A 17818-nucleotide genomic window follows, 5' to 3' on the forward strand; every position below is an offset into this window, starting at 1 on the left:
CTCAAGTGCCTGGAATGATTCGGAGGTGAGAGTGTTCCCCATCGAGGCATGATGTTTCCATTCTTTGAACAACAAAAGAAACAAATTATTGCAGATGCTGAAAACCGCGGCACAAAAAGGGCCAAAAGCAGACGAGGTGATTCCTATGGAGGAAAAAGAAGTCAATCAGGTGACATTTTTGGCTTATGAACCCTTCCACAGGACGACACAGGGTCACTCTGACCTGTGCAGCATTGCCAGTCTTTTACATGCTTCCATATATTATTTCCCTTTCCAGTGTTTGAAAATAACAAACAGATCATTGTTTTCACTAATAAGCTCAAAAGACTGGAATTGCCCAACTGCAGCCTGAATTCATTTCATTTGCAACCTCTCGTTTACTAGTATTTCAACTGATCGGGAGGGAAATGGAACAGCAAGAATGAGCAATGAGCTAATCAATGTCTTGTAATTAATCTCTCCTGTGCAATAAAGGTTCACTTTGAGAGAATGAATGGTTATAGTCCTCCAGAAAGGATGTTAGCTTTCCCAATTCTCCAAATAGAGCATCATGTCATGGCATGACATTCAACCTTCATTTTCTGGCTAAAAACCAAAGAAGGTCAAATTGTTGGCAAGTGATTAAAAGAGCTGAGAAAGACTACTGTAGCAGTGTGCTAAGAAGTTGCTCTGAATGTTCTTTGAAACCCAATTGCAAGTGCAGATATTTTTGAATATTGCTGGAAGATTAAAATGTTTGAAAGTTGTTTTCTACAGCAATTCTGTTTTGTCACGATACAGTATTCATTGAGAATTGTTGTCCCATGGAATACAGCTTTGAACAGCTAAGAAACCGGAAGGCTACTCAAAGCTTTTGACATTTCTAAAGTAATAGCATATTTCATTTAATTGTGTACAGAAGATGACTCATAACCACACTAAAACAGCATATGTAGGTTAAGATAATTTACAGATTACACAACAAGACAAGACTTCAGGCAAACAGGACATGAAGCTGACACGGTTTAGAGGACAACTGAAATCAATAATGAGACAGACAGTATTGTCAAGTGAGGAAATGATTGGAGAGCTGCTGATTTGGTCCTAAGCTCTTAGTTATAAAACACTTGGATTGGAAACTAGTAAAGCAAATTGCAGGCATTGTGTGCTCTAATTGATCTGCATACACCTTATAGAGAACTCTATTCAGTGATCCCTTGCTTCTTACAAAGTTGAAGGTTACGAGTACGCTTATATATACAATGAGGACCAATAAACCAACTATTTCAAAAACCCATCCAATAATCTACATTTACAGTTCATAAAACAAGTTTATGAATTTCCAGTTAAGGCTTTTCAAAGACTATTATTTTGAACTGGTTAAATTCTGATAATACTCTATTCTATGTAGGTTTCAAATTAATTCAAACAAAATTTGTAGAGTGCATTGTCAGTGATTTATAGCAACAATAAAAACAACCCTGAAGACAGGTGCTTTCATGAAAAATGTTCCTTTGAGACCAACTACATAGATTTCTTTATAGTCCATCATACTGCCACTAACCTGGGAGTATTGATGTGACATGTGCTGAATTTTCCCAGGACCCTCTGGAGACAGCTTGGAAAATATAGTGAGAATAGAAAAATGGGATTCTCAATTATGAGAAAAACAAAGGCAAATTTTCCAAATATCAGTTTCAATGGCTGGGTGAGAATCTCACAAGCAGCATCGAGGGGCCTATTTGTAGGCAATAATGTTTCACTCAGCTTGCCTCATTTCTAAAAAGGTTATTTTCTTCCCCTTTTAGAGGAGAGAAAACCGACAGCAAATGAAAGTCAGAGCAAGTTCCCGGCAGCTGCAGTTTGCCAGCTTCTTCCTGCTGGATACCAACCATGGCCACATTCCCCAAATCTTCAGGCATGCTCTTCAGGTAGAGTCTGCCTATACCTTCAGTCCACAATAGCTGGCATTTGTCAAGGATCAACCTCACCACACCATTAGGACACATTTCCAACATAAGGGACTTTTAAGGCCATTGACCTAGCAGCAACGAAAACTGACCTGGCAACTTCCGACCAGACTGGTAAGGTCGGGTGGCATGGTGTCCTCTGACAGGAGGAAAGAGAACGGCCCTCCTTGTTAAGTGTTTTCTGCTTGTGATTTTTATTCAAGCAAATTTATTTAGTTTCATTTATTTTCCGACTTTCAGACAATTTTGATCTGTCAGACTTGGTTGACTCCAAGCCCCTCTCTCTTTCACTAGAACCAGAGGATCACCTGATGCAGCAATTTCACATTCATAAATTGGAGATATTCTTGCCAATTGTTCCTTCATGGTGTCACTTTTTTCCTCAAATTTTTGCTCTTCTTTCCGGTTTTGCAAAAGACACCCTATTCTTCTTTTCACAGATACCAGGTGCTTTATTCACAAGATCACATTGTCAACAGGCTGTCAAGCTGCAGGAGGTCACATGAACAAACCTGGTCCTGTCTTCACTCAACATCATGCACCCAATGATCACTCACTCTCACCAAATCCATCTCCCTAACACAGGATTCCGAGCACTATTACATGCTGACTGCTGTCTAACTAATATCATTTGAAGCATTGCAAGCTGGCAATCAAATCTATAACGTTCTTTATAAGTATGGCACAGCTACTCACTGAGCAAAAGGATGTTGTGAAACTTCGAAGGGTTCAGAAAAGATTTATAAACATGTTGCCAGGGTTGGAGTATTTGAGCTATAGGGAGAGGTTGAATAGGCTGGGGCTGTTTTCCCTGGAGCATCGGAGGCTGAAGGGTGACCTTCTAGAGGCTTAGAAAATCATGAGGGGCATGGATAGGATAAATAGACAATGTCTTTTTCCTAAGATGGGGGAGTCCAGAACAAGCAGGCATAGGTTTAGGGTGAGAGGGGAAAGATATGAAAGAGACTGAAGGGGCAAATTTTCATGCAGAGAGTGGTGCATGTGTGGAATGGGCTGCCAGAGGGAGTGGTGGAAGCTGGTACAATTGCAACATTTAAAAGTCATCTGGATGAGTATATGAATAGGAAGGATTTGGAGGGATATGGGCCGGATGCTGGCAGGTGGGACTAGATTGGGGTGTGATATTTGGTTGGCATGGATGGGTTGGACTGAAGGGTCTGTTTCCATGCTGTACATCTCTGACTCTATGACCTCTCTCTCAAGCCTTTAACTATCTTGGTGCTGTCAGACTGCTCATTCAACATCCAGTTTGGCTGTGCTGCAAGCATTGGGAAGGTGAAAATCATTTATTTCACTCATTGCTATTCTCATCAATTTTATTGTTTCTCTAGTCATTGTTTCAGATTGTAACGAATGTAGATGTACCTTTGGACTCCTAGGTGGGTTCACAAGCTCATCATCTCCATCACAAAAGTCACCTCCTTCCATCTAGGTTGCACCACCCAACCGAATCACTGCTTCAGAACCATCTGCTTTCAGATGGGAAAGCCTCTTCCGAACCATTTGTCACCTCCAGCATTCCAATGTTGTTCTGGCTAACCATCTTCTCAAGTTCTACATTTCAGCTAATCCCTAGAACTCCGTTGTTTCAATGAATCATCTCTGTATTTGCAGACCGATATGACCTTCTAGTCCACCACCTCAAATTTAAAATTCCTATCACTCTTTTAAATGCCTTAAATAATCTCCCTCTGCCTTATATCTCTGCCACCTCCTCCCGCCTGATGACCTTCTGAGAACTATCCACCACTTTGCCTTGGATCCATTCTCCTTGGCAAAGAATTACAGCCATTTCTCATTTCGGCATTAGATTCTCAAATGCCCTTATTGAGCCTGGCCACTTGGTCATCTCCAATTCCTCCGGTACAATCCTCTTTAATATTTGCCAATTTAAGCAAGTCTTTAATCGCTACTCTTCATACCCCCTTCCTAAGTATTTTGTTCTGTTTCTACATAATTTTTTTCCATTTTATTCATTCATGGGATGAGGACATTGCTTGGTGGGCCAACATTTATTGTCCATCCCTAATCACCCAGAGGGCAGTTTTTAAGAGTCATAGTCAAAATGTGTGGTGCTAGGAAAGCATGGTCAGTCAAGCAGTATCAAAGGAGCAGGAGAGTCGACGTTTCGATGAAGAGCTTATGCTCGAAACATCAACTCTCCTGATCCTAGGATGTTGCCTGACCAGCTGTGCTTTTCCAGTGCCACACTTTTTGACTCTGATCTCAAGCATCTGCAGTCCTCACTTCCTCCTAGTTTTAAGAGACGACCACATTGCAGTAGATCACACCAGGGAAGGATGGCAGTTCCCTTCCCTAAAGGGCATTACTGAACTAGATGAGTTTTAACTACAATTCACAATGGATTCATGGTCATTGTCAGACTCTTAATTTCAGATGATTTTTTTCATTGAATTCAAATTCCACCATCTGCCATGGCAGAATTTGAATCCAGGTCCCCAGGACATTACTGGGGTCGCTGGATTTCTTTCCCGAAGAAGGGCTTATGCCCGAAACGTCGATTCTCCTGTTCCTTGGATGCTGCCTGACCTGCTGCACTTTTCCAGCAACACATTTTTATCTCTGGATTAATAGTCCAGTGATAATACCACTTGGCCATTGCCTTCCCTTGCATACACAAATGGATCTTGATATTAAAACATAAAGGAAAGGAGAATGGAGCACTGGGTCGTAAAGTACAAAGGTTAAACTGTTCATTAGACAGTGTCCAGGCGTGTGTTTTTCTGGTTAGCGTTTTATTCAAACTCACACATCATCAACACTCACCACACTGAATACCTGCTGCCCAAGTATATACACCCAATTAAGTTTTCAACTAATTACTGTCAATTAACACAAAACCATTATGTGCTCCCTAGTTTCACTTGGCCTCAGGCATCCCTATCAGATCATGCTGGATAATAATACCAGGAAGCCCCAGAATTGAGGGAAAATTGTGAATCATCAACTGCAACATAGAAGGTCAACTTAAAGGAAAATTAGCAACAAGCACAATTTTTCTTGCATCAAGCTTTCAACCACAGTGCCAAACCCCCTTTGCTGGATGTGCATCTACATGCATCTGATTGAACAACCTTAAAATGCTTTAGAATGTCTTTCCACATTAAAGGCATTATTTAAAAGTGAGTGGTAGTTATGAAAGTATAATTTATGCTATGTTGTTTGATTAAATACTGCAAATTTAATGTTTTGTTCAAACCTATATTACTAAATTGGAAGGAATCAATTCTCAGATAAAGACATTGAGATATATGCAAATGTAAGAACCAAACACAACATTATATAATTGTAAATAAGCAGAATCATCTTCAAAGAAATTGGATCTAACTTTCTTCTGTAAATCATGTAAGCTATAGTTATCACATGATCCATTGAATAAGTCTTAATAATCGTAACATGTTCAAAGTGAGGTCACTCCACAAAGATCAAAATCAATTTTTAACACAATTCTCAATGATCACGACTGTCTACGTAAGATAAAAGGAATAGGTCTGACTGACTTACTGAATTGTTAAGTGTCTGGGATTCGATAGAAGAATCCCAATGGTCTTTTTTTGGCCTATACATTTCAACAGCAGTCACACAATTAGATGCAGAGGTGTTCCCACTTGTGAAGGTGTCAAAAATGAGGGGTTGTAAACATAATCATTAATATATTCATTAAGGTACCCAGGAAACCATTTTTAATTGAATGTCAAATTCATCCCTGTGTGGAGTAGTTAAGGAAGATGCATTTCAAATGAATTTGAACAACTACATGGTCAGAAAATAACAGGAGCATATGCTGATAGGGTTAGATGGAGTAAGGTGAGAAGAGTCTTGTGTGGGGCATAGCATCAGTCAAATGACCTGTTTCTGTCCCATCAATTCTCACTAGTAACTTGGCATGAATTTTGTGGTCTGGTAGGGAAAAAAGGAGACATCAAATGATAATGAATAAGTTTCTTCATTGTCATTCTTGTACGTAATTGCAACATGCCCTTCAGAATGTTACCCCTCTAAATTCAACCCACCCCCAATATCCATATTAATCTATTGACTGTTTACTCCCATTGTATATGTGGAGGATTAGAAGCTGATGAATACAGGCTAAGTTAATAATGTTGTTTGATTAATCTAAAAGCTGTCTGTTAACAGCGAGCATTACAACTTCTTAGAAGGTGAGCTTCAAAAGAGAAAGGCAATGCCCAATGTAAGTCTATGCAAAGTCTTTCAATATCTTAATGCCTGGAGGTGGTAAAAATAAATGCTATTACAGAACGGGGTTTAAATACTTTTGGATTGAGATAAAAGAAAATCTTGCATTATGCCAAAAGTCATGGGCAGCTCCAGAGTCTTGATGGACCACAAAGGACAAACATTTCATATTATAGATACAAAACAACACCAAAGCTCTCAAATCTTCAATATAATGAAACCCCTAAGAGCGTGTTTATCACATGAGGTAATGTTTTGAATGGCAGTCTTACTGCTTACCTTATAAATTTGTTAGTCCCATTGAAAAATATACATTTATCCACACTGATTGCAGACACATGTTAAGCGGGTCACAGTACACTGCACTTGCTACAGTTCCTTCACACAAATGTTAACATCTTTCAGACTGGCAAAAATACGCATATGTTCTTATTTACTGTCACTCTACCAAAACAGATTTCCTTGGGCCAAAAGGATTTTACCCGTTGCATCTTTGTTTTTTAAGAAAAATCACAGAATGCCTACAGTGTGAAAGCAGGTCATTCGGCCCATTAAGTCCACCCCAACCCTATGAAGAGCATCCCACCCAGACCCACACCCCCTACCTTATTGCTGAAACCCTGCATTTTCTATGGCCGATCCACATAACCTACACATCTTTGGACTGTGGGAGGAAAATGGAGCACCTGGTGGAAACTCACATAGCCCATGGGGAGAAACTCCACACTAACCCAGAAAGCATTGTAATTCTTTTCGAACATACAAAAGTCCTCCTCTGCATCCTTAATTTATAACCACCACTCTGCAGGGCAATGGACTTCTCTGATGATGCTGGTCCTGCATTGGGGCTCAAACAACTCCAGATGAAGAATCACTGCTGAAAGGCTCTTTCTTAATTTATTCTCTCTTAGCCCTTAAATTGACTTAAAACCTTGCCATAACTAATGTCAAATCCTCTACATATACCCACACCCCAAATATAAAACTGCTCACCTAAAACAAGTAATATTTGTCAACAGCTTATTATCCAAAGTAAACATTGGAAGGGAATATCTTGGCAGACCAATGGATTGCACAATGTTGTTTGCATTCTAGACAGATCCATGCTTATTTGTTATGCATGGATAGTATTCTCAACTCACATTTACACATTTTTGACGCCTAGAGATTTCCCTGCTTAATCTAAAAATCAGCAAAATAGGTAACTGTGACAGCATGCACAGTGACAACACCAAACATTCTGCTTTGCTGTCAGAAATTCTCAGAAAGTTCTGTTTAATTGTTGATTATTAATGAAGGAAGATTAATCGGAGCAGAGGTATTAAGGATAATGGCAGGACAGGGTAAGAGATGGAGTAACAATGTTCCAAACTGGATGACGATTAGCTGGAATCTCTGTTTACTTAAAATTTATGGTGTTTACATTGTTCTTTTGCTATGAATGAGGCCACTCTCCAACACCTCACAAGGGGGTTTAGATTTTGTAAATGCTGCTTCAGGGTAGGAGGTTGCTGCACCTGCTTTGATCTGGTTGCAATTATGCATATTTTCCACCTATCAATATCTCTCATGGCACAAAGAATGATGCTTTACCACGTTTGAAGTATTGTATATAGTTTAATTTAATTAATGCATAACTAGAAAGTAAGGACAAGATGAACAAGGTGCTTCACAGCTGTTACCTGGAGGCAAGCAGATGGGATTCAATCTGAATTAGTATATTAATATCAGGGGGAAAAACAAAGCATTGAGTTTGAAATCTAAGCACAGCACATTATTGGGAACATATATTTCCCTGGGTTTTAACAAATCTCACTGTTTAGTTAACTCTTGGCCAATGCTATAAAAATGACTATTTTATTAATAGTTCTTGGGATAGCAAAGTGATGCAAAGGAAAGGGTGACTGTTTTGTGACTTTGATCTGAATGATAAAAATTATATTGAGAATTTGAATAGACCATTAGATAAAGGAACAGAATTAGGCCATTCGGCCCATCAAGTCTACTCCACTAAGCAACCATGACGGATATGTTTCTCAACCACATTCTCCTGCCCTTTCCCCATAACCTTCGATTCCTTTACCAAGCAAGAACCTTCTTATCTCTTGTCTTAATTACTTGACCTTCACAGCCTTCTGTGACAATGAGATCCACAGATTAACTGCCCTCTGGTTGAAGAAATTCCTCCTCATCTCATTTCTTAAGGGTGATCCCTTCACTGAGGCTATGCTCTTGGGTCCTAGTCACTCCTGCTATTGGAAATATCTTCTCCATGTCCATTCTATCCAGGTCTCTCAGTATTCTCTAAATTTCAACGAGACCACCCCTCATCCTGTTAACTTCCATCGAGTACAGACCCAGAATCCTCAACCGTTCCTCATATGACAAGCCATAAGCCCATACGAGCGAAAATTAGGCCATTCAGACCACCGAGTCTGTTCTGCCAATTCAATCATGGATGATAAGTTTCTCAATTCAGTTCTCCTGCTTTCTCTCTATAACCCTTGATCCCCTTGATACTCAAAAGCCTATCTACCTCAGTCTTAAATATATTCAATGACAGGGCCTCCACAGCCCTCTGTGGCAATGAATTCCATAGATTCACCACTCTCTGGCTGAATCTCCTTATCTCCGTTCTAAAAGATTTTCCCTTTACTCTATGGCTGTGCCCTTGGGTCTTAGTCTCTCTTACAAATGGAAACATTTTCCCAACATCTTCACTGTCCAGGCCATTTAGTATTCTGTATGTTTCAGTTAGATCCATCCTTCCAAATTCCATCGAGTATAGATCCAGAGTCCTCAAACATTCCTCATATGTTAAACTCTTCATTCCTGTGTCCATTCTCGTGAACCTCCTATGAACACACTCCAGGGTCAGTATATCTTTCCTGAGATATGGGGTCCAAAAGTGCACACAATATCCAAATGTGGTCTGACCAGAGTCTTATAGAGCTTCAAAAATACAGCCCTACTTTTATATTCAAGTCCTCTCAAAATAAATGCCATCATTGCATTTATCTTCCTAACGACTGATCCAACCTGCAAGTTTACATTGAGAGAAGCCTGGACTAGAACTCCCAAGTCTCTTTGCACTTCAGACTTCTAAATTTTCTCCCCATTTAGAAAGTAGGCCATGCCTCTGTTGTTCCTACCAAAGTGCATGACCTCACACTTTCCCACATTGTATTTCATCTGCCACTTCTTTGCCCACTCTCCCAACTTGTCCAATCCTTCTGCAGCCTTCTGCCTCCTCAATGTGAACTGTCCCTCTACCTAACTTCATTCCCCAGGATCATTCTTGTAAACCTCCTCTAGACCTCCTCCAATGTCACAACATCCTTCCTTTGAAACAAGGCCGAAAACTGCGCACAATATTTCCAAATGCAGTCCAATCAGAGCTTTATACAGTCTCAAACTGAGTTGCGACAAAAAAAACTATACACTATTGAATAAATATTTAATATCTAGGTCAATATAGAAACAAGATGAGGTATTTCTTGATTGAGCACAAACAATTAGACAAGTAGTGATGGTGATGGTGAGTTATCTTCCTGAAGTCAACCTACCCAATTAACTTCCTGTCTCCCTTCTGCCCTCTGCTTTTCTACTATTCTTGGAGGTCTTTTTGTGTCTTCTACAGTGCAGGCAGGTCCATGTCTGCCAATGCCTCCTCTCCCATTGTTATTGCTGCAATTTCATCCTAAGAGATAAACCTTTGAAGTTGCTATTCTTTTCTTCTATTAACGGTCTTCATACTTCTTGCCAATATTTTGTTCATCACCCTCTGCTGGTTTCTAAAATTTTTCTAGTCTTCTAGCGTGCCTCTAATCCTTGCAGCATTGTACTTTTTTTTAAAAAATGATACCATTCTTAATTTCCTTAGTTAGCTATTGATGGTGCACCCTGTTATATAATCTATTTCACCATGGAATTCAACTTTGTTGAAAATTCTGAAAGATCTCCTTAAATGTCTGCCACTGTTTCTCTGCCATATTACTGTTCAATCAATTTCCCAGTCCACTTTAACCAACTCTGTCCTAGTAATTGCTTTTCTTCAAATTTCGGACCCAAATGTCTCACCTTCAAACTGAATGTGAAGTTCTGCATGTTAATCATAAATTCTGTAATGATTACTCTTACCTAGAGTATCTTTTACTCTGAGGTCCTTAATTAACCTTACTTCATTACACATATCCAGGTCTGAAGTAGATTGTTCCCTGTTGATTCTAAGAAACTGACCCCAATACACTCTTCCTCCAAAATACTTTGCCAATTTGATTTGATTGACAGAGAAAAAGATAATATTTACTGTTACAGTTTAGTGCTAAATGCAAACTTGACTAGATCTTAGAAAGAGATCGACCCTTAAAACTCACTCACTTACCAAATTCCAAGTTGAATCCTCTCTGCACGGAGTCTTCCAATGTCACCTTTGTGTGACTTTCTAAATAAATCTAGCAGTCTTTTAAGATCAAATTCAATGCAAAAAAAGAGTTAGGTTTGGCTATTGCTTTGGATCGTATATCAGGACATCATTGCATCGCACACATCTTCTTGCCTATTTAGGAGGGCTTTAATTGGGTGTTAGCAAATTTAGAATTCTGAGACAAGTAGAATTACACTGTAATTAGTTTAGATAATTGAGAATTCTTGTATAGGTGCTAAATGTAAATATAATGCGTTCTAAACCTAATTGTTCTAATTTGATGCCTGTTTCAGTGTTAGTTTATGGAGCTAACCGTAGTACAGGTACTCAGGGAGAATGGCCCCGACTCATCAATGGTCAGTGAAATTCCTGATGAAGGGCTAATGCCCAAAATGTCAATTCCCCTGCTCCTTGGATGCTGCCTGACCTGCTGTGCTTTTCCAGCGCCACAATTTTCGACTCTGACTCTCCAGCATCTGCACTGCTCACTTCCTCCCAATGGTCAGTGACAATAGACTTGAACCTCTTGAGCTGATCAAGTGCCTCCTGCTTATTGAGTGATTTACAAAATTATAGAGAAAGAACCAGATAGGCTAGCTGTACTTAAATTGGTAGGGCATCAGCACTGGATGAGATGTATCCAGGGATATGCAAGGCTCTGAGATCAGAAATTGTACAGACATTGAACATTATTTTCCAATCTTCCTTAGACTCAGCAATGATGCCAGGGGATTGGAGAATTATAATATGTTACAGCTTATACTAATAAAGTGTACAGGAAAAGATTAGCAACTGCAGTTAAGTCAGATTAACCTTGGTTGTAGGGAAGTTTTAAAATGTAATTCAGATCAGAACTAACTTGGGTAAAGGTAGATTACTTAAAGAACATCCATCAGGGATGAGTTAAGAGAAAATCATGTTCAACTAGCTTTTGCTGGTCAACAGAAGAGAATTCAAGAGATTAAACTTTCGATGTAGGGTATAGACTTGTGAACAAAGTTAGAATTCATAAAATAAATGGAACAGTAGTAACATGGAAACAAAGTTGGCCACAGGACAGCAAATTGGAGATTAATGGTGAATAGTTGTGTTGTGGGGCTGGAGGAAGATTGATAGAAGAGTTCCCCAGAGATTAGTGTTAGGCCCATACTCTTCCTAATGTATATTAAAATGACTGAGACATTGGCACACATATGTTTGTCTTTAGGGCATAACTTCAACATTTTTAGGATGATTAAAAAACTGGGTGTATTGTGAACTATGCAGAGCATAGTATAGAACATCAAAAGTACATAGTCAGATGAGTGGAATGCAGGGAGCAGTGGCAGATGAAATTTAATGCTGTAAAGAGTGAAGCGATTCATTTTGGTAGAAAGAAAGTAGAGAAACAATATAAACTAAAGGGAATGCCCCCTACTTCAAGAATCCCCAACCAGTGAAAATAGCTTATCTTTATCTACCCTATGGTTTCCTGTTAATATCTTGTAGACTTCGATCAGATCACCCCTTAACCTACTAAATGCTACAGAAAACAGGCCTAATTTGTATAAGCTCTCCTCATAACTTAACTCCTAAAGTCCAGGTATCATTCTTATAAATCCATGTTGTACTTTCACCAATACAAACATATTCTTCTCAAGGTCAAGAACAAAAGGGCACTGATTGAAAGTAATTGGCACTGAGCTTTTAGGACCTGGAGAACTCACCTGAGTGTGTGGTGGAAACAGGGTCAATGCAAGCTTTCCAAAGGGAATTGGCTCATTACCTGAAAAAAGAAAAACCTGCATAGCTACAGGAAAAGGGCAGGAAAATGGCTCCAGGGCTGTACTGTTCCTTTGGAGAGTCAACGCAGACATGTGATCATGTAATTGCTTTGGGTGACAGCTCACAGAAGATTCACTACATTAATTCCAATGATCAAAGGCTTGTTTTCTGAAAGAGAGATTGAACAGTCTAGGCCTGTACTAATCAGAGTTTAGAAGGCTGACAGGTGAGCTAATTGAGGCAAGATGCTAAAAGGGTTGGACAAAATAGACATAGAGTGAATGTTTCCTCTTGTTGGGCAATCTAGAATGAGACGTCATAGTTTTAGGCTAAAGGGTAATACATTTAAATGGAAATGAAGAAAAGTTGTGAATCTATGAAATTCATTAGCCCAGAGTGCAGTGGACGTTGGGAAACTAAATAAAATTAAGGCTGAGAAAGATAGATTTTTAATTCGGAATTGTTTGAAGGGTTATAGAGAGCTGGCAGGAAAGTGGGACCGAAGCCGAGATGAAATCAGTTATGAACATATTAAATGGTGGAGCTGGATCAACGGACTGAATTGCACACTCCTGTTACTAGTTCTTATGTATGACAGCCTGACAGGTAGCGTTCTGGGCTGTAGCCAATGATTCTACAGAGAAACAGCGACTTATGCTTATAGTAAATGGGAGCTCAATCGTGGTTGTATATCAGTCCTTGTGCACTACAAACAAAATGTAGGAAATTTGTCCTTGTTCAAAAGTGTAATCTTAAAACTTCAGTCCCACCTCAAAAAAATTCAAGGAGAATGCTTTTTATCCTATTATCATAAGTGAACAGTTGAGAGTCTTGCACCTTAAAAAACCATGGAGAACTGGCAATGCATTTGAAAACAAAAAATAAAGATGAAACGTTAATGGAGAAATACTTCTGTTAATTGGGTGTTTAGATCACATTGGTGAAACATGGGAAAAACTAGCTTTCTTCAAATGCAGAGTGTTCTATGTACTATTCAGCAAATGAGAATTTACCTTCTGTCATTTACTCAGATCTTTTAACAGTTTAATGAACTCTCAAATTTGACTTATATAAACTGAAAGTTTATTCAATAGACGTTTAAGCATATTAAAGTTACAAAACAATCTGATAAGACATCACAATGCAAACAGATCACATTTTCAAATACTCTATGTCAAGAGATTGGCCATTATTGATAGTCAATACACTTTGATGCTTGTTTTAGCACACGCTGTGACAAAACTGAACAAATGGAGAATTATCAATAATGAAACATTTTCCACCAATAGCAATCAACGTAACATAAATGTGCTAAGGTTCGGGCATTCTGGTTGGTGCTGTAAACGTACAACACTAGGTGTCCTCAGCAAGTTATATAAAATACAGCTCCTTCTCATGACAGGAAACTGATATTACCACAATTCATGATCCTCCACTTGTCACATGGTATTTTAACACTGAAGAGAGTCTTTGAGATTGGTTGTGAGGATGTAATTATCTTTCACATTATAGCATTCACTGCTTTGAACATAAGTTCAAGTTTTTTGAAATAAAAACAAAATTAACACTCAAAAATATGCAAAGAAATATGTTTTCAAAATATTATTCTGTGAAAGAAGCAGGGGTGATTCCTTTTCTTGAATTTGCACCAGTTCTTAATGTTCTTCATCTGGAATTTTATCTAAAACCATAAAATGTGTTCTCTGAGAATAGCCAACTTGAGCATCCTTGGGCTACTTACTATCACTAGCCTCTAGCATTTTAACTCATGAACAATTAGAATACTGAAAAAGGTCACATGAATTGCATTTGTTTTAAATATTGTTTGGCTAGCTTACCATAATTGAAAGTTTGACTTTCATAAAAGCATTATAAACTGCACACACTATTGAGTTTCTATTGTCCAGGAAGTATTTTGTTCAGACTGAAGAACAGATTTGTGATAATGAAGTAGGAAAAAAGATTACAATTTCATGTCCATGTAACAAGTTTATTTTATTGAAAAAGAATTGGAAACACAAAACAGGTTGTTGATTTTATACATTCTTCCATGTGTTGTGGGCGTTATTGGCTATTTAGAATTAGCATTTAGAATTCCTTTGCGCCATAGCAACAGAAAAAGATGCTACAAAATGAAGGAAGTTTATACTTAGATTTGACTGCTGGCAACATTCAGCACCTGACTCACACAACAGACCCACAGCCAAAGTATCATGTTTGCAATTCCTTTTAAATTCCCTTCAACTTTCTCAGACAGTTGATATAGCACCAAGGAGTGCCCAAGCCCACTAAAATATGGCTAGCTACATCCATAGCTCATTCGAAATTGAGCATTCACAATGATGTCCATTCTTTCAGCTTTGGGTTCAACTGAACACAGTCTTTAAAGATGAAATACAGGTGGTTAAGTAGGTTACTTGATCACAAATTTCAAAGAACATTAACATTATATTGAGATTAATTCCTGCTTATCACCTTTTCCTCCTTAATATTCTCAATGGTTTGGGCACACTGATAAGACTCTTGCATTTGCACTCAGAAAGACTACAGACTCCATCTATGCACATTCACAGTTGAGTACCTCCTTTCACAAAACCTTCTTCCAACAATCCCCTGAATAACCTGACCTCATACTAAACTCAAAAACAAAAACAGAAATTGCTGGAAAATCTCAGCAAGTCAGGCAGCACCTGTGAAGAGAAATCAGAGCTAACATTTCAGGTCCAGTGACCCTTCCTCTGAACTGCATACCAGTTTATGATCATGATTTTGGCTGGCAACTGCAGAGCAGCAATACAAGGAATCACCATGTCACAATAAATGTTTGCCCTCTTTATGCAGCAAAGGAAGTGCTTCTCTTGCTTTGAAAGTGATCCAGGAATGAGACATAGCTCCCTTCTTTTTGGCTGACTGCATCCACTGATACTTTAATAATCACAGATGCTTCAACATGAACTCCAACAGACAGCTTATTGTATCAATGCTTAATGACAAACTTCAATGAATCACATTCAAATTAATCTTCTGTCTGCTGCAGTTCACTTTCCAACCAGCACTGGTAAATTGGGTCAGCGAAACCAGACAAAGAACCTAATTTTCTAAGATGATGCATTGACCAAACAGGCTATTCCTGGACTGGCACAGCAGTAAGTTCTTTCAGAAAGCTCAGTTGACCTATTTCTCCAACTGGAACATAATACCTATTTATGCTGTCCATTGAAAGGAGAATAAATGGTCAATTTCCACATTCAGTAGGAAAGTGTTGTATTCCTATTGCACTTTAATTTTTAAAAAATGTCTCAGATTGACCTTCAAAGCCGTAGACACTGAGTGGTCATTTGCCACTACTGACATTCTAATGAAATGTTTGTGGATACATAGTTTGTAGTGTTGAGGCACAGGGGACTGGGGAAATAACAATGGAGAGATTTCACCATGCCATTCTTATATAGTTCTTCACAGCTACTAGACAGCAGCAGTGGCTGGGATTGGGAATAGGAGAAGGTGAGGACTGCAGATGCTGGAGATCAGATTGAGAGTGTGGTGCTGGAAAAGCACAGTAGGTCAGGCAGCATCCGAGGAGCAGGAGAATTGACATTTCGGGCATAAGCTCTTCATCAGGAATGGAATTGGGAGTATGTCATTTCTGAAATAGTTCTTCATATTTTGGAATGAGAGCCAAATGGTGATTAAAATAGTTTGTGGATAAATGAGTTCATTCTCTAATCATATAAAACATACTTCATCTTCAAAATTTCTGTTGTCAGAAATTTCTCCTTTAAAGGCTAGATATTCTTGAGCACAAAAAATTTTATCCTCAGTACTATTCAAGATGATGTTAACCTGAAGTCACAGGCCATTTTCTATAGTCCTATCTTGAAAAGCTTTAAAAGTGTGATTTTGAAATTAAGTACTTCAGATTCTAGAAGATAGGTTCGAATCCTGTTTAAATAAAGAAGCTGCAAATCTCCTTTCTTTGCTGGTTTTAAGTATCATTGCAAAATGAATTGACGAGGAGTCAACTTTGGCCCAGGTCACAACAAGTTCGCAAGACAACTCACATTAGAAGTTCCAATTAAATTAGAACTCTTCTGATTGCCACACAATGTTATTGTAAACGTCAAAAAAGTTGCATTGATGTAGTAGCGATTGTTGTTCTGTGGATAAAGTTTACGTATAGATGCACTCATATGTTGCTTCAAAATCATTCTCCACTTGAATTTATGAAGCTCTAGTGAGCCAAATTGATACTTCTCACTTGTGCATTTCATTCAATTCACCACTATTCCTCTCAAAAAGTATGGATATAATGGGCCAAATGACCCTTTTTGTTCTGTAAATCATTCTATGTTTCTAAAAGCTTCTAACTAAACCGCAGGATCTCAGGTAAGAATCTTATGAAGAACACAATACACACATCCTCAAAAGCAGTATTTGTGGAAATTATGTTAGTTTTGGTAGTGCCAGCCCAGCCATATGCAGAGCAACTTTTCAAAGATTGTATTAGCCATCTGAAAGTGGATAATGTGGCATACTAATATTTCTTCACCATATGATTGTGTATTATAGTTCAGTGATCATAACACGGTCTATGATGTGTGTTCTTTATAATAATCACATCGCCCAGGCTAAATACTTGGTTTCTTAATAAAACAATTTCATTGCATTGTCACAGCACAAACATGAGAATTTGGGTCCTGTATAGAAATACTTGGAGAATGGACTAAAGGTATGAAAATCTCTCATACAGTGGGTTATCAGTCAATATTGAATTGAAGTGCTTACCTAGACAGTTATGGCCATCGTGCGCTAATTTGAAACCATCATAACACATGCAGCGATAATTTCCTGTAATATTTATGCATTCATGAACACAGCCTCCATTGTATTCATTGTCACATTCATCAATATCTGGAAGACAATTAATGAGAGTTCAAGTCAAGAAAAAACAAAAAACAAAGATCATTTAAGTCAATTAGAAGCAACACAGGAAGATTTCTCATTTGCTCCATTGATGTAAATAAACTTCTTTCAATTTCTACCTTACCCATTCGATTTATTTGATCATATTCCCATTTAACAATAAGAGAATTACCCAATCATCACTTATGGTGCTTAGTAAGGGACTAAAGAAAGTTGCATTTACACCAGAGCCAATTAACTGTATCCCATCATTATGGTTATGCATACAGCTAACGGAAGTCCTTGTCAGTGATTATCGGAGCCATGCAATTGACCAAAAGTATTCAACAATGCATCCTGTATGTCCATCAACTATGAAATTCATTCCATTCTTAAACGCAAAATCGTTTCCACTCTATGAACATCAAATGCTGTATATCTTAGCAGCAGCTAACAATTGATGGGACTTGCATAATGATGGAAGACATCTCATGAATAAGAACATAAGTTTGCTTTTTTAAAATCAATAAATTGGTGG

The 17818-nt window shown here is 38.4% G+C and overlaps 1 protein-coding gene across 1 annotated transcript in view; it reads right to left on the minus strand.

The window, feature by feature from the left end:
* Positions 1-17818, minus strand: part of LOC122563262 (signal peptide, CUB and EGF-like domain-containing protein 3) — a 367101-nt gene that overhangs the window by 248216 nt on the left and 101067 nt on the right. Inside the window, exon 3 of the mRNA XM_043716904.2 lies at positions 17164-17289. Within this exon, the coding sequence (XP_043572839.1) occupies positions 17164-17289 (126 nt within the window). The remainder of the gene's footprint in view (positions 1-17163; positions 17290-17818) is intronic.

This window comes from Chiloscyllium plagiosum, unplaced genomic scaffold (assembly GCF_037043375.1).
Source record: "Chiloscyllium plagiosum isolate Xiang-an unplaced genomic scaffold, Cpla_swu_hap1 HiC_scaffold_26, whole genome shotgun sequence".
Classification (NCBI taxonomy): domain Eukaryota; kingdom Metazoa; phylum Chordata; class Chondrichthyes; order Orectolobiformes; family Hemiscylliidae; genus Chiloscyllium; species Chiloscyllium plagiosum.